Genomic DNA, 24,894 nt, shown 5'->3' with positions numbered 1-24,894 from the left:
GACTACTCCATAACCTGCTGTTAAGGTGAGGTAATTAACAAATTAAGTAAACAATGTGTGCCATTTCATGCACAAAATGAAGCAGTACAACTACAGCTAGAAGTATTATTAAGTGTAATAACGTTTATTATTAACCTGGATGCAGAGAGTGACTCATTTAGAAATCTCGTTTTAGGACACCCCTACTTTCCCTCTGAGTTGTAATGTTCCCGGGTGCGAGTCTCCTGCCTGGCCCTCTTTGTCCGGCGGCGAGAGTAGGCCGTGATTAATATGGCAAAATTTGCGTTTTTGTATGAATTATTATTTTAAGCTGTATCACAACATAAAGCATATACCATGTGAGGACTGGTATATCGACAATGACACACCGGAGATGTTCATATTAACGGACTGCAGAGCAAGCAACGCCGGAGAAAGGGTATAGTTTGCTTCCCAATAATGCTAGCAAGCTAGCTAGCTTTTCGTAGCTAACTAACTCAAGTAGCTAACATTTTACTAGAGACCGGTTATTTTGTACCGCTTGCTATGAAGGCGAAACTGGTCAATTAACCAAATTTAATGTAGATGATTAATTAGTATAAATCATAATCTACATGTTTTTTTTATCACAAACATAGTAACTAGCTAGCGACTAACGTTACCCAAATGTGATAGCTAACTTTGCTATCCAGCTAGCTAGCCAGCTATCTTAATTGCTAACTTTACTCATCTGTAACTAAGTTATTATTTTTAGAGGGAGGAGGGTAGTGTTATGCAACTTGCATTCTGGCAAACATTAGCCACAGTTTCATTCAGCCCGGCTCTTCATCTTGTGCAAGCTGGCTGCTGAAACTAACCCTGGCTAGCCACAGTTGTTGGCCACCGAACCCCGTGACAGTCAAAGTGTTGGGCGCAAGATATCTAGCTGTAAAACGAGTTGTGAATTGCAAGGGGATACACATTACCTATCTATCTCTAGAAACCGTCCTGAAATCTAAATACCGTGTATGACTCTACTTGCGAGTATTGCTCAGGTCCAAATTATCAAGACTATTCGTCATTTAAAAAAATTCTTACATGATATGAACGGTGAAATGTCACCGCACCGACAGTCATATTAATGGCTGCCGAATCGGGGAGACTACTGGCGGGACAAGGCCAAGGAAAGCGAGGCAAAGGTAGGTATATGATAATTCATTCATCCATCCCCGTCTGTCTCAGATCAGAACTAACCATTAGTTACCACAGCTGCAAATGCACGTGTCTACAGGACTGTAGACAGTTGTTCTGTCATGTAGTTTGTCTGACCTGCTATTCATGTTGGTATTAGGCTGCCTTGTATTAATTTCATTTCTACGTTCTCGTGATGTGTCCATTCTTTCCCTCTGTGTCTCATAATCAACCAAACCTGTCCCTCTGCTTGGTGATTTGTTGTGGCTGTTCAAAACTCAAATTAAATCTAAGTTTATCGGTACATACACAGTTCAGATATTATAGCAGGTGTAGCTCTCGAAAATCCTTCATATGTAGGGTTTTCAACCATTAAATTCACCTCCATGTAAACTACAATTTAGTCATTTAGCAGACGCTCTTATCCAGAGTGACTTAGAGTTGTGAGTGCATACATATTCATTCGTACTGGTTCCCCATGGGAATCAAACCCACAACCCTGGCATTGCATGTGCCGTGCTCTTCCAATTGAGCCACACAGGACCAATTGTGATGCTGTGTTTTTTAAAGGCCCCACACAGTCATTCAGATTCCCATGTATAAAAGCCTTTTTGAGTGACTAAAATATCACCAATAATATTTTTGAGGGGTAGAAATTATCAACATTTTAGAAATGACGTTCTCTCATGGCTTACTAGCAGGAAGTTTGAAAATACAGGCTGAGTAGGCAGGGAGCTTATGTTCATGAGGTCGCCTTTACTGACATGTCTTTGAAACGCCTATGTCAAGAAACTTGGATGCAGTGTTGCAGAAAAATAATTTCAGACAAATTTGGTGATACACAAAGCAACTCAAACAATATTGAAGTTGCATCAATGGTGTAATTTGTATTTATTTATTAATCTCCCGATTGGCATGTCTCTTGTGATGCAGTTCACAGCAGCACTGATGGATGCGTTGACATGACAACTGAGTTGTGACACCCCCCCCCCCCCCCCCCCCCCCCCACACACCTTCTTGTTACATGCTGGCTCAAGAACTAACTAGCCAGTAACTAGCTAACACCAGATGCAGATGAAAGGGAAGACATGTATCTTTGCCATAGATGAAGTGTAAACTTTTAATTGTATTTGCTGACAGCCTACAGTCCCAATTTTGGCACCAGTAGAGTAGCCATCTAGCTATATAAATCACCCCCCTCCGCAAACGTGCCTTCTCCGATGTTGGTTAAAAGGTGGTACTTATTTCAATTGGGTAAGAGAATATGTTAACCATTGGTGTATTAAAATGAGAGTTAGGGTGACATCCCCCTATCCCCTCAATAATCCCGCCCCGTGAATCCATGTGGGAGGGGACCAACAACTTATGATTAAACTTTATCAATGTAGAAGCAAAAGTCATGCTTCATACTTTGGTCATATACTTTGATCTGGTTTCATCTGAATATCATCACATTTCATGAAAAACATAATTTTGACTGTTCATGACTTTTAACCTTTAGACGTCAATCATCGTTTTCTAAACATATTTATCTTTCATGTCAGCGAGAAATAATAAAGACACTTACTGTAGCAGTTTTGCACAGATCTGCACTTCCTCCCCATTTAGCTTACACACAGGTGTTTGGAGCATTCTAGGTGGCTAATTAGCACAAGTGACGGCCTATGTCTTCCGTAAACAAGCGCTGTAACATGGAGATATGTGACTCGTTTCAGGAAACTAGGTGTATGTCGCGCGTCACTACTTCACAGAAGAGCCATTTGAATGTACTTTGATTTTTTTTTATCTAAATGTTTTTGGGCAGAAATGCCTTCTTGGAACTTCCATGTGCCTTAGCACTTGTATGCCACCTGTAAATATGAATCAAATTGTTAAATGACGAGCCTAGTTGGTTTAGCCACAGAAAAAGCTAGCAACCTTCCTGCTAGCCATGATTGGCTGAGATAATCAGTGGGCTGGACATGCGGAGAGATGAGTTTGGATTTGTCTGCCATGTAGCATGCTTCTGTCTATAACGTGAGCTGGTCAGTATGTGTAGGTAATCCTTTCTAACGCAGCTTTTTGAAAGATATCATGTAGTAGAACTGTGTTGCTCTCCAGTTTCTGGAGGACCGAGTTTTGAAATCAGTGGAATTAGAGTATGATAGCTAAGGAGATGGAGAAAATTCAGGCGTTTGATTGCAAATATGCAGACAGTCGAAAAGAGAACATACTGTCTGTTGTATAAAACACCTGTCTCCAGATAACATCTTCAAACTAAGGGAAATCATGGCATCCATGACAGGGTGAAGCGTCCATCCATGTATACAGGTAAGATAGTCTAGCTAGCTACATTTTCAGCTAGCTAACGTTACGTGTATGATCTGTGTAGTTATTATTTGTATCTCAGAGCCATTTGCGTAACATTATCCGTTGGGATTATGATTAATTGTTTAGCTAGCTACATGCCTAAACAAGACTCCACTATGCAAGTAACCGTTTCAATAGAATGTTCATGATGTCACTGTGACAACTGTCGATACACGTAGCTGGTAAATTTGGTCTGGTTGGTAAATTCGGTCTGGTGATCTACTCCGAATTCAGAGCACTCTCGTCAGTGTGCCAGAGCGCAGAATAACGGACACATTTACGAATGCTCAACATCCGTTGAATATGGCCGGTGTCAGTTAACCTCTTACATCTAGACGTTCCGCTAGCGGAACACCTGCTCCATTATCCAATGATGGGCGTGGCGCGAAATACAAACTCCTCTAAAATCCCAAAACTTCAATTTTTCAAACATATGACTATTTTACAGCATTTTAAAGACAAGACTCTCGTTAATCTAACCACACTGTCCGATTTCAAAAAGGCTTTACAGCGAAAGAAAAACATTAGATTATGTCAGCAGAGTACCCAGCCAGAAATAATCAGACACCCATTTTTCAAGCTAGCATATAATGTCACAAAAAACAAAACCACAGCTAAATGCAGCACTAACCTTTGATGATCTTCATCAGATGACAACCTAGGACATTATGTTATACAATGCATGCATGCATGTTTTGTTCAATCAAGTTCATATTTATATCAAAAACCAGCTTTTTTACATTAGCATGTGACGTTCAGAACTAGCATACCCCCCGCAAACATCCGGTGAATTTACTAAATTACTCACGATAAACGTTCACAAAAAACATAATTATTTTAAGAATTATAGATACAGAACTCCTCTATGCACTCGATATGTCCGATTTTAAAATAGCTTTTCGGTGAAAGCACATTTTGCAATATTCTCAGTAGATAGCCCAGCCATCACGGCTAGCCATTTAGACACCGACCAAGTTTAGCCCTGACCAAACTCCGATTTACTATTACAAAAGTTTGATTACCTTTGTTGTCTTCGTCAGAATGCACTCCTAGGACTGCTACTTCAATAACAAATGTTGGTTTGGTCCAAAATAATCCATCGTTATATCCAAATAGCGGCGTTTTGTTCGTGCGTTCAAGATACTATCCGAAGTGTAAATAAGGGTCACGAGCATGGCGCAATTCGTGACAAAAGATTTCTAAATATTCCATTACCGTACTTCGAAGCATGTCAAGCGCTGTTTAAAATCAATTTTTATGCAATTTTTCTCGTAAAAAAGCGATAATATTCCGACCGGGAATCTGCGTTTAGGTAAACAGACGAAAGAAAACAAAGCATTCTGTCGACGCGGGCACGAGCCTGAGTCTCACAGTACTGTAACCAGCCACTACCCAAACGCGCAACTTTTTTTCAACCAGAGCCTGCAAAGCCACGATTCAGCTTTTTGCCGCCTTCTGAGAGCCCATGGGAGCCGTAGGAAGTGTCACGTAACAGCAGAGATCCTCTGTAATGGATAGAGATAATCAAGAAGGGCAAGAAATTGTCAGACGGGGCACTTCCTGCATGGAATCTGCTCAGGTTTTGGCCTGCCAAATGAGTTCTGTTATACTCACAGACACCATTCAAACAGTTTTAGAAACTTTGGAGTGTTTTCTGTCCAAAGCTAATAATTATATGCATATTCTAGTTTCTGGGCAGGAGTAATAATCAGATTAAATCGGGTACGTTTTTTATCCGGCTGTGAAAATACTGCCCCCTAGCCATAACAGGTTAAAGTTGGCAAAAAAAAGCGTAATTAAATTGTTGCCAGCAGCACAGTTGCAGTCACCAATGCTCTGAATAACATAAAAACAGCCTAACCAGCTCTGCTAGGGCGAGTAAAATGGTCAGTGAGCTGTTCTCTCATTTGTATCTGGAAGTAGCTAGCAAGCTAGCCAATGTTAGCCAGTTAGCTTGGGTGCTTGACTGCTGCTGTTAGGTTGGAACGCTTGGATCAACCCTACTCCTCGGCCAGAGTGTCCAGTGTGCACTCAACACTCCTAGAGCAAAACACTGAGTTTACGAACGGACAATCTGACAACGCTCTGAGTTTATGAACGCCCAGAGCGCACTCTGACACTTCAGATTAAATTTACAAACACACCTGTAGTATAAATCAGCCTTTAGTCTTCAAATCTTTGGTTGTTTAGTACAAGGCCTCACATGTTAATCCTTAGAGATGGGTGGGGCTAAGGCTTTAGATGGTGTGAACGATGCTGAATGGCTGTAGATAAAGAAGGGCTGTTGTCATTCTTCAAATGATTTGGCACGGTATTTGCAAATGTACCCATCTTTTCCTTCTACATTAGCTGCAATGAAATGTCTCCACACATCAGATAGTGCCCGTGGCATTTTCCTTTAAAGATTAAATTATTATTTTTTTTTTTATCCATCTACAGATAAATAGTGTTAGATCGCGTCAATTCGAATCTGGTATCAGAACAAAATAGTCAGCACATAGTAACTTCTGATTTCTTTTGAACTTTAATTAATGCAAACACTTGAATGGTAAATATGTGGCTCGTATATACGGGATCTCTGTAACACCACGCAGGGCAGACAGAGAACTGGTATGTCATCACAAGTTCTTCCTTAAATACTGGACAGACTTTGTTCCCTCTCCATGAGGGCCTGTCATAGTAGGGGCTAGAATATGGTTTAGACTTATTCTAGCCTATCGTTGGCGTGCAGGTTGGTCCCAACCTCTAGACGCACACCTGTTTCCTGGCGTAGCTGTTGTCTCTGGCGGATGTCTCATCTTGTGACTGCACAATGCACAGTTCTCTAAAACCCTTACACCCCCCGCATATACCTTTCACCCATATCCTGTTATTGCTATTATTCTACAGACAATCCTGTTTCTACAGCATCAGCATTCTTTCCACATGACCCACCATCACATGAGCCACTTCCTCTAACATATAGCAGTATTCAATTATCTTATAGTTAATAAACTTATCATTATAGCATCTGTGTTATATTATATAGGTTATGCAAACAAATTATATTATATAGTATATGCACACAAATAGTTGGTCAAACCCTAACAATAGTTAAGCAGTTAGATTAAACAACTCCTTTGTAAGATAAATGTTTTAAAATGAAACATGTAGGGAAACAGGTGAATTATTAACACTCCTCTGTTAGCAGGCTCAAACAAGATAAACCCCACATCGTAGCAAAAACGAACTAGCAGAAATTGTTAACAAGTTAGAAAGGATTTTAACACACTTTGCTGTAGGCTACTATTTACTAGTTAACAAAAAATAATGTCCTCATAAAATATATTCACCCCACCCAGTATTGTAATCAAAACTTACCAGAAAGCATGTAGTCCTTGGCTCAGACAGTGTAGTAGTGTGGGCTCAATAGCATCTCATTAGTGTGCAAGATCTTGAGAATCAGCTGTACATGTGATGGAAGAGTGCACTGCACATGTGATGGAAGAACGCACTGTGCATGCAGAGGGTTGCAATTCCATTGACTTGGGGATAGTTTAACCTCTCTTGGGCAGGTGGGAAGCTACCGTCCCACCCACGGTTCACAATATTCAACAGCCAGTGAAAAATCAGAGCGCTAAATTCAAAACAACAAAATGTCATAATTCAAAGTTCTCAAACATACGATTATTTTACTCCATTTTAAAGATACACTTCTCCTTAATGTAACCACATTGCCCGATTTCAAAAAGGCTTTACGGCGAAAGCATAAAGTTAGATTATGTTAGGACAGGGACAACACAAGAAAAACCACACAGCCATTTTCCAAGCAGGAGAGGGGTCACAAAAAACAGAAAATCTGCTAAAATTAAGCACTAACCTTTGACGATCTTCATCAGATGACACTCCTAGGACTCATTGTTAGACAATACATGTATGGTTTGTTCGATAAAGTTCATATTTATATCCAAAAACAGCATTTTACATTGGCGCGTGATGTTCAGAAAATATTTGGCCTCCAATACTGCCGGTGAATCAGCACAACAATTTACAAAAATACTCATCATAAACGTTGATAAAATATTAAACTGTTATTCAAAGAATTATATATAAACATCTCCTGAATGCAACCGCTGTGTCAGATTTCAAAAAAGCACACTTTGCAATAATCTGAGTACAGCGCTCAGAAAAATACATCATACAATACAGATACCCGCCATTTTGGAGTCATCTAAAATCATAAATAGCATTATAAATATTCACTTACCTTTTGATCTTCATCAGAAGGCACTTCCAGGAATCCCAGGTCCACAATAAATGTTGTTTTGTTCGATAAAGTCCATAATTTATGTCCAAATACCTCCTTGTTGTTTGCGCGTTCAGTAAACTACTCCAAATGTAGGAAGCGCGCCGAAAATTTCACGCCGAAAAGTTGAAAAAAAGTTGTATTTACTTTCGTAAATTGAGCCGGTCGGTCCCATATGGCCATGTGGGGGACACTAACCCAATAAAATTGTGTTATTTATTTTTCTTTTCTCACTGATGTTTCTAAAACAGTACCACAAGTGATGTTTTTAATGTTTTCACATTGAGATTCAGTGTTTCATATGTACATGGTTGCAGATGTCATTTCACAGTACAGTGACAATTTTAGGCTTCGAGCTCCAACATGCAGGACTAAGTTAAATTAAATAATGGAAATTGTAATAAAAAACAATAGAAATAGCACTATATATAATACAACTGTTGCAGTGATGAATAAATACATGTCCATTGGGGTGGAGGCAGAGTATAACTGTTGTGGGGGAATGCTGGTTGAGAAAATGCTGAGTGTGTGCAAAGCTGTCATCAAGGCAAAGGGTGGCTACTTTGAAGAATCTTAAATCTAAAATATATTTTGATTTGTTTAACACTTTTGGTTACTACATGAATCCATGTGTGTTATTTTATAGTTGTGATGTCTTCACTATTATTCTACAATGTAGCCTGAGGAGCTGGAGGGCCTGAGAGCATAAGGGAAAGATCATATCAAACACAGACAAAATAGATATTGTGTATCTCGTATATACATCAAACTGCAGTCCAACTGCCGCTCTAGACTAGGACCACATCCTAATGTATATCTAACACTTATCTTACTGTATCACTCAGGTAGAACTTAAAAAGGCCCACCTTGAACACTTAAGTAGTCCATCTTGATAGAACACCTTGATGCCTCTTAAGGCCTTTTGACCAGGACAATTTAGGACCCTAACTGCTGTATTGAATTAAAAAAGGTGCTTTGGTTGCTTTACCTTCAATTTTAAGTTAAACTGAACGAAGTAGATGTAGGATTTTCTAAGAATTGGACCTCTGTAGCTCAGTTGGTAGAGCATGGCTCTTGCAACGGCAGGATAGTGGGTTTGATTTCTGGGACCGCCCATGCGTATAAAAAAAAATGTATGCACGCATGACTAAGTTGCTTTGGATAAAAGTATCCGCTAAATGGCATTTATTATGAGACGGCAGACAATTGAGGTACCAGACAATTGAGGTACAAATACTGTACTGTATACCAGTGGTGTAAAGAACTGAAGTAAAAATACTTTCAATTACTAAGTTGTTTTTTTTGTATCTGTACTTAACTATTTACATCTTTGACTACTTTTACTTCACTACATTCCTTTAAAAAAAATGTACATTTCCAGAATCTTAAATATAAAATATATTTTGATTTGATAAACACTTTTTTGGTTACTACTTCATTCCATATGTGCTATTTCATAGTTTTGATGTCTTCCCTATTGTTCTAAAAGGTATAAAATAGTAAAAATAAAGAAAAACCCTTGAATGAGTAGGTGTGTCCAAACTTTTGACTGGTACTAAAGTCAGCAAAAAAAGAAACGGCCCTTTTTCACGTCTCTCAAAGATAATTCGTAAAAATCCAAATAACTTCACAGATCTTCATTGTAAAGGGTTTAAACACTGTTTCCCATGCTTGTTCAATTAACCATAAACAATTAATGAACATGCACCTGTGGAACGGTCGTTAAGACACTAACAGCTTACAGACGATAGGCAATTCAGGTCATAGTTATGAAAACGTAGGACACCAAAGAGGCCTTTCTACTGACTCTGAAAAACACCAAAAGAAAGCTGCCCATGGTCCCTGCTCATCTGTGTGAACGTGCCTTAGGCATGCTGCAAGGAGGCATGAGGACTGCAGATGTGGCCAGGGCAATACATTGCCATGTCCGTACTGAGACGCCTAAGACAGCGCTACAGGGAGACAGGACGGACAGCTGATCGTCCTCGCAGTGGCAGACCACGTGTAACACCTGCACAGGATCGGTACATCTGAACAGCTCATCTGCGGGACATGTACAGGATGGCAACAACAACTGCCCGAGTTACACCAGGAACGCACAATCCCCCCATCAGTGCTCAGACTGTCTGCAATAGGCCGAGAGAGGCTGGACTGAGGGCTTGTAGGCCTGTTGTAAGGCAAGTCCTCACCAGACATCACCGGCATCACCGTCGCCTATGGGCACAAACCCACCGTCGCTAGACCAGACAGGAATGGCAAAAAGTGCTCTTCACTGACGAGTCGCGGTTTTGTCTCACCAGGGGTGATGGTCGGGTTCGCGTTTATCGTCGAAGGAATGAGCGTTACACCGAGGCCTGTACTCTGGAGCGGAATCATGGTCTGGGGCGGCGTGTCACAGCATCATCGTTACAGGGAAGACATCCTCCTCCCTCACGTGGTACCCTTCCTGCAGACTCATCCTGACATGACCCTCCAGCATGACAATACCACCAGCCATACTGCTCGTTCTGTGCGTGATTTTCTGCAAGACAGGAATGTCAGTGTTCTGCCATGGCCAGCGAAGAGCCCGGATCTCAATCCCATTGAGCACGTCTGGGACCTTTTGGCTCGGAGGGTGAGGGCCATTCTCCCCCAGATATGTCCTGGAACTCGCAGGTGCCTTGGTGGAAGAGTGGGGTAACATCTCACAGCAAGAACTGGCAAATCTGATGCAGTCCATGAGGAGGAGATGCACTGCAGTACTTAGTATCTGGTGTGGCCACCAGCTGCATTGACTGTTACTTTTGATTTTGTCTCAGTGGTTGAATCTTATGTTCATACAAATATTTACACATGTTAAGTTTGGTGGATCCACATCTGGGTGTTGGGCAGAACCCCTAGCTCCTAGAAAAACCGGTCCAGAGTTAAAGGGAACGGGGTAGGAGAGGGACGCAAACACACAGGTTACACTTTACTGTGAGAATTTTCTTGATTAGTGCAGTATTATAAATGGGAGATATGTACTTTTCAAGTCTTTTTGGAAGAAATAGCCTACCTCAAGCTGGTCCCCCTTTGACTCCGAGCATAGAGAATCAGACTGATCCGAACTCATTGATTCTGGTGGAGGTGATACCTCCTGGGGGACTTGGACAGTCAATGGTCCTAAAGTAATTTGGAGAGGTAAATTGAAGAGGTACATTTTTATAAGCTCAGCATAACTAAAATGTCTTGCTTTCTCAAATGTCAACCAAAGCTTAACATACTTTGTCTATCGGTCTTCACTGAAGTGTAGGGCGTCAGTGGTCGACCATCCAACTGCTCCAATAGGAGAAGATTGTTGGCTTCCACCGATTTAACCCTAGGAAAACAAAGAGAAACACATCAGTGTTAGCCTGAATATAGTTTTGGTTTCCCTATTTTGTATGCAGAAAGTTAGATTTTTTTTTATATTAACTTTTTTATATGACCCCAGCTTGGAGCGAATGAGTAGCAAGGTTTCCCAGGTCTCGCCTTCCTTTCATCCTTCTTCCAAACCAAGTAATTCACCCGGAGGTTGTAGCACTTGGTCCCCTTCTTGATTCTGCTCCGGTAGCTCTCCTTCTGTTTCTCCTGCGCCTTGTCAATGTTCAGTCTCACCTTGATTGATAACAGGAATAAATGCAATTGTATTACAAATACATTTCTTAATTTATTTTCTGGCCCTCCAAGAGATATTTAACAGCGGACAATCAGTTTTACCTGGTCAAAAACCTCCACATCCTTCTCAGTCTGTGCCGGAAGGTGGTCCTCGAAGGCATTCTGATCTGGTTCGACAACTTCCACCACATCAGCTGGGGTTTCAGTGATCTGAAAGTACATTATACATAAACAGCAATAGACAAACAACAACACATAATCAATCACAAATTTGAAAGACCACAGTATATGCAATACTTGTATATACAATTGCGTTGTTTACCTCGGTCAACAGCTGCGGCTCCGGTCCATACTCAGTGGAGGCATGGATGCTGCTGTTGTGTGCAAAGAGAATTACCTTCAGGTTGTTCTCCCACCCTTCCTGGTACCAATCAAGGGACATGCCCATGGCATTCTTGAGGGTCTGGTTGGCCCATTCACCAAACCTGGAGGAGGGGGTACGAAAGCCATATCTAGTGAAAATGTAAGATATTGAAATGTCTTATGTACCATGGAAAAACAAATGGTAAAAAATAAAACAAACCATTGGTAACAGAATATAACCTATAACATCCGTACCTTGTTCCAGCGCTCATGACCTCGGTCACTCAAAATTACCTCAGGAGGACCGTGGGTGTTGAAGATGTCCATCATTGCCTTGGAGGTGGCCTCACCAGTCTCGTCCTTGATGGTATCATATAAAGCAGCAGCCTCCACTGAACTACATGTAAAGCTAGCAACATGTAGATGACCAACTAGCTAGATGGAAAACAGTTGCTGAAAAAATGGTTGTACATAGCTAAATCCATCCAGTTATCTAATAGAAGTTAAGTGCTTAACGTTAACCTGAATTGTGAATTTCTCTGAATGTTGCACCTCTTGTCGATCAGTGGTGCCTTCATAGTACTTCGCCTGGTTGGAAAGAAAAAATAAATACAAATCTCAGAGGGATGCCATTGAAGTGCAAGCTACATACAAACAGAAAGCTACAAAAGTTACAGTAGCTTGCTTGCAAGCTAGCTAGCTACCTAGCTAGCATTTCTAAGTAAAACTGGCTGGCTAGCTAGCAAGATACTGTAGCACTTTTTTTGGCAGGGGGACACTATTTTGCATAAAAGGCACCCCATGTTGAGAATTTGTGTCGAGTAGGTAGTGTTTCCTACATTCACCACCTGGGGGCGGACCATCAGGAAGTCCAGGACCCAGTTGCATAGGGAGGAGTTCAGAGCTGTGAGCTTTGTCATGTGCTTATAGGGCACTATGGTGTTGAAGGCCGAGCTGTAGTCAATGAACAGCATCCTCACATATGCATTCCTTTTATCCAGGTGGGTAAGGGCAGTGCAATGGCAAATACGTGGTCCGTGGATCTGTCAGGGTGGTAGGCAAATTGGAGAGGGTCAAGTGTGTCGGGGAGGGAGGAGGTGATATGGTCTTTGACTAGCCTCTCGAAGCACTTTATGATGATGGAAATGAGTGCTACTGGTTGGTAGTCATTCAGTTCAGTAACTTTCACTTTCTTGGGCACGGGGATGATAGTGGACATCTTGAAGCAGGTGGCTATAGTGGCACTGAGTTAGGGAGAGATTGAAAATGTTTGAGAACACAACAGCCAGCTGGTCTGCACATGCTCTGAGGGCACGGCTAGGGATGCTGTCTGAGCTGGCAGCCTTGCGATGGTTAACCCGTTTTTAATGACTTAAGTACACTATATATACAAAAGTACACTATATATACAAAAGTATGTGGACACCCCTTCAAATTTGTGGATTCAGCTATTTTAGCCACACCCATTGCTGACGTGTATAAAATCGAGCTCACAGCCATACAATCTCCATAAACAAACATTGGCTGTAATGACTTTCAACATGGCACCGTCATAGGATGCCACATTTCCAACAAGTCAATTCGTAAAGTTCTGCCCTGCTAGATTTGCCCCGGTCAACTGTAAGAGCTGTTATTGTGAAGTGGAAACATCTAGGCACAACAACGGCTCAGCTGCGAAGTGGAAGCCACACAAGCTCACCAAACGGGACCGCTAAAGCGCATAGTGCAAAAAATCGTCTGTCCTTGGTTGCAACATTCACTACTGAGTTCCAAACTGGCCCTGTAAGCAACGTCAGCACAAGAACGGTTCGTCTGGAGCTTCATGAAATGGGTTTCCATGGCTGAGCAGCTGCACACAAGCCTAAGATCACCATGCGCAATGCCGAGCGTCGGCTGGTGTAAAGCTCGTCGCCATTGGACTCTGGAGCAGTGAATACTCGTTCTCTGGAGTGATAAATATGGGGCAAAACAGCCCCAGAATAATGGTCTGGGGCTGTTTTGCATGGTTCGGGCTTGGCATCCTAAGTTCCAGTGAAGGGAAATCTTATCGCTACACCATACAATGACATTCTAGACGATTCTGTGCTTCCAACTTTGTGGCAACAGTTTGGGGAAGGCCCTTTCCTGTTTCAGCATGATAATGCCGCTGTGCACAAAGTGAGGTCCATACAGAAATGGTTTGTCAAGATCGGTGTGGAAGAACTTGACTGGCCTGCACAGAGCCCTGACCTCAACCCCATCAAATTCCTTTGGGATAAATTGGAATGCCGACTGCAAGCCAGGCCTAATCGCCCAACATCAGTGCCCAACCTCACTAATGCTCTTGTGGCTGAATGGAAGCAAGTCCCTGCAGAAATGTTCTAATATCTAGTGGAAAGCCTTCCCAGAAGAATGGAGGCTGTAATAGCAGCAAAGGGTGGACCAACTCCATATTGGAATATTTGGAATAAGATGTTCATTGAGCGGGTGCCCACGTACATTTGCTCATGTAGTGTAAGTCCTCAGTGGAGACTGACTGTGTAGCCCACTTTGTCATTGGGGGGCTCAACGACAGCTCAGGTTCATTGTACTCGAATCCTTGAGAAAAAGATTTTTAGCTCATCCGGTAGGGTGGCGTTGGTGACCTGATGTGACTTGCTTTTTGTAATCCGTGATCGTTTCGAGCCCCTGCCACATACTGATTTGTTCCTCCACTTTGTCCCTATACTTGTTTCTCCATCTTGATCGATCTGATCGATCATATTTGTACTTCTTAACTAAACTATTGTCCCCGGTCACCTTGCCCTGTTTATAAGCAACATACAAAGCTGCTATCCATCCACGGTTTTTGATTCGGGTAAGTTTTGAAAGCTACTATCGGTATTACGTCATCTATGCATTTTTTTTTATAAATCCGGTTACTAAGTCTGCGTTTTCGTTAACGTTATCTCCAGAGGCGACCCGGAACTTATTACAGTCCAATTGATCAAAACAGTAGTTTGAATTCTGATTGGTTGGATCTGTAAGTAGCAGTGCAAGTAGCAGTGGTTAAGTAGAATTTACATGAGGTAGACAGTCAATGTGTTGGTAATAATTTGGTATTACGCTTCTCAAATTACTTTTGTGAAAGTACCCCGCAACAATGAATGCTGCTTCTGGGAATGCGGTCTCCAGTTTATTCAGTGTCCAATGAGATCTTTGAAAGCCTTTTTGGTGTCTGCTTGGGGCGGGATGTACACAGCCATGACGATAATCCCTGAGAACTCTCTCGGAAGGTAAAAAGAATGACATTTGATTACCAAGTTTTCCAAATCGGGGTAGCAGAAGCTTGCAAGTTCCTGTACGTTTCCCCTGTTGCACCATATGTTGGTCATAAAGCAGAGCCCACCACCCTTCCTCTTGCCAGAGATCCCGACTCCTCTTACTGAAACTGTAAAACCCGCTGGTTGTATCTATATCCATTTGGATGTTGGAGAAAAGTCTCAGAAAAACAGAGTATGTTGGAGGATCTGATGTTGCTTCTGGAAGGAGATCCTCGCTCTGAGTTCAAGCTTGTTCATTAGTGATTGAACATTGGTGAGTAGCATGCTCGGTAATGGAGGACGGATCGCCTGGCATCTTAATCTCACTAAGACCCCGCCACGTCTGCCTCCACGTCAGCGTCTTCGCTTCCTGCTCACCGGTTGGACTCCCAAGCAGCTCGGCGCCTCGCCGAGTAACATAATCCATTGTTCTGCCGTTTTCAGGGAATTTGGAGAGGTCGGGGGGATGGGTAGTACCCAGCAATTCGTATTCCAAAAGTTCTAACCGGGTGTGTGTAGTAATGCACGAAACAAACTGATAAAGAAAATGAGAGGGAAGCACTAGTAGAAACCTGCAGTGTTTTATCTGGACTCAAGGTGAGGCGCCATATAGATAATTCTTAGAGTAAGCGTCAGGGCTCTCAACAAAACTCCCCCGTTGAGATGACTATCATCAATAGATGCTAAAGTAGTTAGCATCTATGAATGGGTGTAGCGGGTGCAGCGAAATGCTTATGTTATTAGCTCCTAACAATGCAGTAAAATATCAATCACGAATACAAATAAAATGTTGGAACCAATCTAACCCAAATAGCACTATAACAGTAATCCAAATGCAATCTTTATGTATGTACACAAATATATATATATATATATATATATATATATGAATTTATGCGATACTAAGTATGGTATGTACAGCAGTAGATACTAGAGGTCGACCGATTATGATTTTTCAACACCGATACCGATTTATTGGAGGACCAAAAATAGCCGATACCAATTGTGAATACTTTGTAGAAGCACCATTGGCAGCAATTACAGCTTTGAGTCTTTCTGGGTAAGTCTTTAGACAGGGGTACTCAACTCTTACCCTACGAGGTCCGGAGCTTGCTTGTTTTTTGTTCTACCTGATAATTGCACACACCTGATGTCTCAGGCCTAAATCACTCCCTGATTAGAGGGGAACAATGAAAAAAATGCAGTGGAACTGGCTTTGAGGTCCAGAGTTGAGTTTGAGGGCTCTAGGAGTATTCCACACCTGGGTTGTGCAACATTTGCCCAAAATTCTTTAAAATGATTCAAGCTCTTTCAAATGGTCATATATTTTCAAGTAGATTTAACCTCTCTAGTGTGTGTGGGACGGTAGCGTCCCACCTCGCCAACAGCCAGTGAAATAGCAGAGCGCCAAATTCAAAACAACAAAAATCTCATAATTCAAATTTCTCACACATACAAGTATTATACACCATTTTAAAGATAATCTTCTTCAACCACAGTGTCCGATTTCAAAAAGGCTTTACGGCAAAAGCATAGCATTAGATTATGTTAGGACAGCACCTAAACAAGAAAAACCACACAGCCATTTTCCAAGCAAGGAGAGGCGTCACAAAAACCAGAAATACAGCTAAAATGAATCACTAACCTTTGATCTTCATCAGATGGCACTCATAGGACTTCATGTTACACAATACATGTATGGTTTGCTCGATAAAGTTCATATTTATATCCAAAAACCCCTCTTTTTTTATTTTTTACATTGGCGTGTAATGTCCAGAAATGTTTTGCCTCAAACTTCCAGTGAATAAGCACATCAATTTACAGAAATACTCATAAACTTTGATAAAAGATTCAAGTGTTATGCACAGAATTATAGACAAACTTCTCCTTAATGCAACTGCTGTGTCAGATTTCAAAAAAGCTTTACTGCGAAAGCAAACTTTGCAATCATCTGAGTACAGCGCTCAGACATCAAAACAAGCCATACAGATACCTGCCATTTGAGTCAACAGAAGTCACCTATAGCATTATAAATATTCACTTACCTTTGATCTTCATCAGAATGCACTCCCAGGAATCCCAGTTCCACAATAAATGTTTGTTTTGTTTAGATAAAGTCCATATTTATGTCCAAATACCTCCTTTTTGTTCAGTCGAGTAATCCAAATGCACTGTGCTCGCACAGTAAGTTCAGACGAAAAGTCAGTTATATTACAGTTCGTAGAAACATGTCAAACAATGTATAGAATCAATCTTTAGGATGTTTTTATCATAAATCTTCCATAATATTCCAACCGGACGATTCCTTTGTCTTCAGAAATGAAAAGGAACACACCTAACTCTCACGGGAGGGCGCGCGTGATTGAGCTCATGTCATTTTCTCAGTCATCTCATTCCAAGCGCTCTTATTCTCTCCCCATTCACAGTAAAAGCATGAAACAACGTTCTAAAAGACTGTTGACATCTAGTGGAAGCCTTAGGAAGTGCAAAATGACCCCACAGACACTATGTTAGATGGGCAATCACTTGAAAAACTACAACCTCAGATTTCCACACTTCCTGGTTGGATTTGGTTCTCAGGTTTTTGCCTGCCATATGAGTTCTGTTTATACTCACAGACATCATTCAAGCAGTTTTAGAAACTTGAGTGTTTTCTATCCAAATCTACTAATAATATGCATATCTTAGCTTCTTTACTACGGGCACACTTTTCATCCAGACGTCAAAATACTGCCCCCTACCCAAGAGAGGTTAAGTCCAAACTGTAACTCTGCCACTCAGGAACACTGTCTTCTTGGTAAGCAACTCCAGTATAGATTTGGTTTTGAGGTTATTGTCCTGCTGAATAGTAATTTAATCTCCCAATGTCTGGTGGAAAGAAGACTGAACCATGTTTTCCTCTAGGATTTTTGTCTGTGCTTAGCTCCATTATGTTAATTTTTTTTATCCTGAAAAACACCCCAGTCCTTACCGATTTACAAGCGTACCCATAACATGATGCAGCCACCACTATGCTTCAGAATATGCAGATTGGTACTCAGTAATGTGTTATATTGGATTTGCCCCAAACGTAACACTTTGTATTCAGGAAAAAAGTTAATTGCTTTAGTGCCATGTTGCAAACAGGATGTATGTTTTGGAATATTTATATTATGTACAGGCTTCCTTTTCACTCTGTCAATTAGATTAGTATTGTGGAGTAACTACAGTGTTGATCCATCCTCAGTTTTCTCCCATCACAGCCATTAAACTCTAACTGTTTTAAAGTCACCATTGACTTCATTGTGTTTTCCTTCATCTCCGGCAAGTGAGTTAGGAAGGACGCCTGTCTCATTGTAGTGACTGGGTATATTGATACATCATCCAAAGTTGAATTAATAACTTCACCATGGTCAAAGGAATATTCAATGTCTGCTTTTGTTATTTTTTTACCCATCTACCAATAGGTGCCCTTTGCGAGGCATTGGAAAACCTCTCTGGTCTTTGTGGTTGAATCTGTGTTTGAAATTTACTGTTGGACTGAGGGACCTTTACAATTATCTGTATGTGTGTGGTACAGAGATTGCGTAGTCATTCAAAAATCATGTTTAACACTATTAGGCCATGTGACTTGTTAAGCACATTTTTACTCCTGAACTTATTTAGGCTTTCCATAACAAAGGGGCGGAATACTTATTCACGAAAGACATTTCAGCTTTACATTTTTTATTAATTCATAAAACATTCTAAAAACATAGTTCCACTTTGACCAATATGGGGTATTGTCACTGGCCTACACACTTTGACCAATATGGGGTATTGTCACTGGCCTACACACAATCTAAATTTAATCAATTTTAAATTCGGTCTTTAACAACAACAGTGGAAAAAGTCAAGGGGTGTGAATACTTTCTGAAGGCACTTTTATATTAGAGTTAGCTACTTCAAGAATTCAGCATATACAGTACATTCGGAAAGTATTCAGACCCCTTTTTCCCCATTTTGTGACGTTACAGCCTTATTCTAAAAAGGATTAAATAAAAATCTTCAATCTACACACAATACCCCATAATGACAAAGCGAAAACGGGTTTAGACATTTTTGCAAATGTATATTAAAAGAAATACTTTTTTGCCCCACTGTAAATAAGGTATTTAGTCAGCCACCAATTGTGCAAGTTCTCCCACTTAAAGATGAGAGAGGCCTGTAAGTTTCATCATAGGTACACTTCAACTATGACAGACAAAATGAGAGAAAAAATTCCAGAAAATCACATTGTAGGATTTTTAATGAATTTATTTGCAAATTATGGTGGAAAATAAGTATTTGGTCAATAACAAAAGTTTATCTCAGTACTTTGTTATATACCCTTTGTTGGCAATGACACAGGTCAAACGTTTTCTGTAAGTCTTCACAAGGTTTTCACACACTGTTGCTGGTATTTTGGCCCATTCCTCCATGCAGATCTCCTCTAGAGCAATGATGTTTTGGGGCTGTCGCTGGGCAACACGGACTTTCAACTCCCTCCAAAGATTGTTATTGACCAAATACCATATATTACAGGCCTCTCATCTTTTTAAGTGGGAGAACTTGCACAATTGGTGGCTGACTAAATACTTTTTTGCACCACTGTATATGAGTATTTATACCTTTTGCTATGAGACTCGAAATTGAGCTCAGGTGCATCCTGGTTCCATTGATCATCCTTGAGATGTTTCTACAACATGATTGAAGTCCACCTGTGGTAAATTCAATAATTTGGACATAATTTAGAAAGGTACACACCTGTCTATATAACGTCCCACAGTTGACAGTGCATGTCAGAGCAAAATCCAAGCCATGAGGTCGAAGGAATTGTCCGTAGAGCTCAGAGACAGCATTGTGTCGAGGCACAGATCTGGGGAAGGGTACCAAAAAATGTCTGCAGCATTGAAGGTCCCCAAGAACACCGTGGCCTCCAGAAGTTTAGAACCACCAAGACTCTTCCTAGAGCTGGCTGCCTGGCCAAACTGAGCAATCGGGGGAGAAGGGCCTTTGCAGGGAGGTGACCAAGAACCCAATGGTCACTCTGACAGAGCTGTGGAGATGGAAGAACCTTCCAGAAGGACAACCATCTCTGCAGCACTCCACCAAACAGGCATTTTATGGTAGACGGAAGCCACTCCTCAGTAAAAGGCACGACAACCCACTTGGAGTTTGTCAAAAGGCACCTAAAGGACTCAGACCATGAGAAACAAGATTATCTGGTCTGATGAAATCAATATTGAGCGATTTGGCCTGAATGTCAAGCGTCACATTTGGAGGACACCTGGCACCATCCCTACAGTGAAGTATGGTGGTGGCAGCGTCTTGCTGTGGGGATGTTTTTCAGCAGCAGGGACTGGGGGACTAGTCAGGATTGAGGGAAAGATGAATGGAGCAAAGTACAGAGAGATCCTTGACGAAAACCTGCTCCAGAGTGCTCAGGATCTCAGACTGGGGTAAAGGTTTCCCTTCCAACAGGACAACGACCCTAAGCACACAAGACAACGCAGGAATGGCTTTGGGACAAGTCTCCGAATGTCCTTGAGTGGCCCAGCTAAAGCCCGGTCTTGAACCCGATCGAACATCTCTGGAGAAACCTGAAAATAGCTGTGTAGCAACGCTCCCCAACCAACCTGACAGCTTGATAGGATCTGCAGAGAAGAATGGGAGAAACTCCCCAAATACAGGTGTGCCAAGCTTGTAGCATCATACCCAAGAAGACTCGAGGCTGTAATCGCTGCCAAAGGTGCTTCAACAAAGTACTGAGTAAAGGGTCTGAATACTTATGTGATATTTTAGTTTATTTTTAATAAATGTGCAAACATTTCTAAAAACCAATTTTTGCTTTGTCTTATTGGGGGATTGTGTGTAGAATGATTTAAATGATTATCATTTTTCATTTTAGGATAGGGCTGAAACAATGTGGAAACGGTCAAGGGGTCTGAATACTTTGAATGCACTGTAAATATGCGGCATGTATAAACAGTAACTAAAATGCAATGTACAGTAAAAGTATTAGCATGAGCTATGCGGGTTACAGGTGTTGGTATAAAAATAGATAATGTATGTTCATCTGTAAACTGGAAAGAAAAGGCTAGAATGTCTGTCTCTCCTCTCCCTCTTCCCCTCTTTAGGTGGACAGATGAAGAGTCCAGAGAAGAGGAAGAGAAAATCCAACGCTCAGGTAACTACTGCCTTCAACACATTGCCCCATAATGTAAACATTTTCGACGTGTTTGACTGTTAGCCTCTTTTGCGAGAAGGTTTTACTTGTGTGTTCACTTGTCCTTTTACTGGCCTTGTTATGATGGTTGCACATTTAAGCATGGTCTAAAGACCAAGTTAACATTTTACGTTGTAACATAGTTGACGACTTGTTACATCGATCAGTGGTTTCACTAGTTGACTATTCAATCATTCTATACTACCTGTAGCTTCTCTGCTCTTACCAAACTCATGTTGTTCAATCTCAAAAATCCATTATCTCCTCTCTCTCCTGATCGTGTGTTTCAGGGGGCCGGTGGCGCGTTCTCCCACCTCTCTGAGTTTGCGCCCCCTCCTACCCCCATGGTGGACCACCTGGTTGCCTCCAACCCTTTTGATGATGACTTTGGTCCCCCGTCACTGACGTCCCGACCTGGTGGGGCTGGAGTTCCAGGAGGGGGTCCCTTCCTCCCGAGCCCCGGGGCAGGTGGAGGAGGGGGGCCCTATGGGGCTGGAGGCAGGATAGGCCCCGGGAGCATGGGCTTCATGGGCGGCCCTGGAGGACCAGGACGAAGACCGCCCTTTGGCCCAGGACCACCCAACGCAGGACCGCACCACCAGCTGGGCTTTGGGGGGATGCCTGGCTTTGGTGGTGGAGGAGGTTTCCCGGGACCCGGGGGTCCTTCGCAATTTAACATGCCCCCCAATTTCAGTCCGCCCATGCACCCGGGACCGGGGTTCAACCCTATGCTGTCCCCTGGTGGTATGGGGGGTCCTGGAGGGGGACCACCGCACCCTCGGTTTGGGATGCCCCCGCAGCAACAGCACGGACCGGGTGGGCACCCCTTCAACAGCCCCCCTTTGCCTGGTGGCGGAGGCCCCAGGGGACCCCCCCATGGCCCCATGAACCCCATGGGGGGCATGCCTGGTGGGATGAACATGATGGGGGGCATGGGCGTTGGCCCAGGAGGAAACATGGGAGGGATTCCAGGTTTACCCCCTCAAGGACAGTTCCCTCCCTCACAGGATGGCCCATATCCAGGCCTCAGCCCCCCGGGCCCAGGGAACGATGAGGGTAAGAACTTTGGTGGAGGTGGGCCCCAGTCTGGGCCTCCACAGCAGCAGCCTAACTTAAACCCCTCTGGTCCACCGGGTCCCAACAACACTCCCCCCGGGCCTCCCAACTCTGGCCCTCCCCAGCCTGGAGGAGGCTTCCCTGACCAGCAGCCCAACACGCCCGGCCAGCCCCCCTCAGCACCGCCCCAGTCCAACCCCAACTCCTCCCCCACCGGCCCCCTCAACGGCTCCCAGCCCCTGCAGCCGCCACCCAATCAGCTGCAGGGGCCCAACTCTACCAACGCCCCCTCCTCCAATAACCCATCCCAACAGCAGTCAACTCCGCCGAATTCTTCCCTTGGCTCCACCCTTTACAACCAGCAGAACAACACCCCTGGTGGAGGCTCCATGCCAAACGCTCCCCCCAACTCTGCCCAGAACAACATGACCAACAACAGCAGTGGGGGTAACACCCCTGGCAGCAACCCCAACCCACCTTCCAACTCTACCCCCAACACCCAGTCTCCACTGCCCCCTGGCCCCGCTAACCCCTCCACCGGCCCAGGCTCCGGTCCAGGGAAGCTGGGCGGCCCGGGCATGGTGTTCCCCTGCGGCTTCTGCCTGTCGGAGGTGCACGATGACCAGGATGCCATCTTGTGTGAGGCGTCGTGCCAGCGCTGGTTCCACCGTGACTGCACGGGCCTGACGGAGCCAGCCTACGGACTGCTGACCCGAGAGAGCTCTGCTGTCTGGGCCTGCGACTTCTGCCTCAAGACCAAGGAGATCCAAGCTGTGTATGTCCGCCAGGGCTTGGGCCAGCTGGTGGCTGCCAACGAGGGCTGAGGAATGGAAGGCGGAGGAGAATAGACTGGGAGGGAGGAAGGGGTACAGGAGAAGAGGCATTGACTGCTCTGATCTCTTTTGGAATGGCTTTGGGCTGGGTTTCCCAAAATAATCGTAGCGCTAAGATCATCTTAATTCCATTGAAACTCAATGGAACGTAAGATGATGTAAGTGCTACAATGCTTTTGGGAAACCCAGCCCTTGTCTACCCACCAGCTACTCACCCAACCTTATCTGACAAGCTTTTTACAATGCCTGATTTAAGTCTCTTCATTACATACATAAACACACAGTTGCATGAAGCACTTTTAGTGACTCTTTTGGACTGAACAACTGATTTCCCCCAACATGACAAATGTCCACTCCACATGAACCTCCACCAGACATCCGGCCTGCCGACCAGCAAAGCACTGACACCAACACACTACCTCATACTTTGTGACTGACCGGCAAGGGCCCCTCGCACTGACACACTGACTGACTGACCCCTGGTGAGAGCGTGGTCACCACACACACACACACACCCCTGGTTCTGACCCAGAGCAGATTAATCCAAAGGTGATCCAAACCGCCCCTCGATGTACTAGACTGTCCTCCCTATGACACCTCCAGAGAGCGAATGAATGGCGCCACAGAAAAGTGTAGATATACAGCCTGAACATTTGCCCAAAACACGCCTCTGTCGATCTTGGAATTCAGGAGAATCAACCAATGAAAGAAAAAAATTAACTAGATTATGTCTAGGTTCTGTCAATGGACTTTTTGTTTTTATACATTGAACCAACCATTTTTTTATATATATATTATTTTTTTTCACTGGACAAGGAAGTTGTGATATCAGTGCTGTTTGGATGGTGTTGGCATAGCTACAAGTAGTGACGACATGGTCATATCCGATGTGTGTACTAGTCTTTGGGGTTGCATGTGAACCAATGCAGTAACTTTGTCCGATTATCTTTTTATTTGTAATTTGGTCTCTGCTAGAGGCCTCAAAGTAGACCAAATAATGTCGCGAAAAATATAAGTTTTCATATTACTGTCATGGCAGGTGTTTCTAATTTTTATTAAAAATAAAAAATCAGTTCAATTTGCCTTTTTCTCAACTGTTCCCTTTGTACTGATATGTGCTGTGTAATAATGTGCTCTACTCTTGCGCCCTCTGGCAGGAACCTGAGGGACTGACCAGCAGCCCACACAGGGTGGGGGAAGGCACTAAACTCTGAAGTAGTAATTGTTTTTGTACTCGTCCTCTTCAAAAAAAAAATGTGTGGCTTTTATTGCATTAAACATGGGGATATGCTAAAGCCACTAAAACGGATATGGTGCTATCCTAGTCTAGTTTGTTAAAATTGTCTAACGACAGTACCAGAGTTGTTTCTTACATTGTTAGCCCAGAAAATCTTAAACGTTATTACATACAGCCAGGAAGAACTATTGGATATCAGAGCGACGTCAACTTACCAGCACTATGACTTTCCCGAAGCAGATCCTTTGTCCGAACCACCCAGGGCATTTGAACTGATTCCAGAGGCTGACCCAAATGTGTTCATTTTTTATTTAACTAGGCAAGTCAGTTAAGAAGAAATTCTTATTTACAATTATGGCCTAAACAGTGGGTTAACTGCCTTGTTGTGGCAGAACGACAGAGTTTTACCTTGTCAGCTCGGGGATTCGATTTAGCAACCCTTCGGTTACTAGTCCAATGCTCTAACCACTAGGCTACCTGCCACCGGAGAAGAGGAAGAT

General features: G+C 42.9%; 1 protein-coding gene and 1 long non-coding RNA gene across 4 annotated transcripts; one reads left to right on the top strand and one right to left on the bottom strand.

Annotated features, from left to right (window-relative positions):
• Positions 1-24,240, top strand: LOC106570112 (pygopus homolog 2). Of its 3 annotated transcripts, none has more exons than XM_014142127.2 (3): positions 1-25; positions 21,180-21,229; positions 21,559-24,240. In XM_014142127.2, the coding sequence occupies exons 2-3, from the start codon at positions 21,188-21,190 to the stop codon at positions 23,146-23,148; spliced, it is 1,632 nt and encodes a 543-aa protein (XP_013997602.1). In that variant the 5' UTR covers positions 1-25; positions 21,180-21,187; the 3' UTR covers positions 23,149-24,240. The 3 variants fall into 3 exon arrangements, with proteins under 3 accessions (XP_013997602.1, XP_013997600.1, XP_013997599.1); XM_014142125.3 differs by lacking the exon at positions 1-25 and adding an exon at positions 191-418; XM_014142124.3 differs by lacking the exon at positions 1-25 and adding an exon at positions 191-1,157.
• LOC106570113 (uncharacterized) lies at positions 6,004-11,120 on the bottom strand. Its single transcript, XR_014380401.1, has 2 exons — positions 11,026-11,120; positions 6,004-10,924 (listed from the first exon to the last, which is right to left on the bottom strand). It is a non-coding gene; the product is annotated as an uncharacterized LOC106570113 (long non-coding RNA).
• Positions 24,241-24,894: the final 654 nt, after the last annotated feature.

Source organism: Salmo salar, chromosome 14 (assembly GCF_965601325.2).
Source record: "Salmo salar chromosome 14, fSalSal1, whole genome shotgun sequence".
NCBI lineage: Eukaryota > Metazoa > Chordata > Actinopteri > Salmoniformes > Salmonidae > Salmo > Salmo salar.
The sequence above is the reverse complement of the archived record's forward strand: the minus strand, read 5'-3'. Positions and strand labels throughout refer to the sequence as shown.

What these genes read in the sequence shown, in the direction of transcription:
- LOC106570112 (XM_014142124.3), top strand. Translation starts at nt 1,100, where the DNA reads ATGGCTGCCGAATCGGGGAGACTACTGGCGGGACAAGGCCAAGGAAAG. An exon ending in CCAAGGAAAGCGAGGCAAAG is followed by an intron (nt 1,158 to 21,179) that starts GTAGGTATATGA and finishes TCCCCTCTTTAG; the next exon opens with GTGGACAGATGAAGAGTCCA. An exon ending in AGAGAAAATCCAACGCTCAG is followed by an intron (nt 21,230 to 21,558) that starts GTAACTACTGCC and finishes CGTGTGTTTCAG; the next exon opens with GGGGCCGGTGGCGCGTTCTC.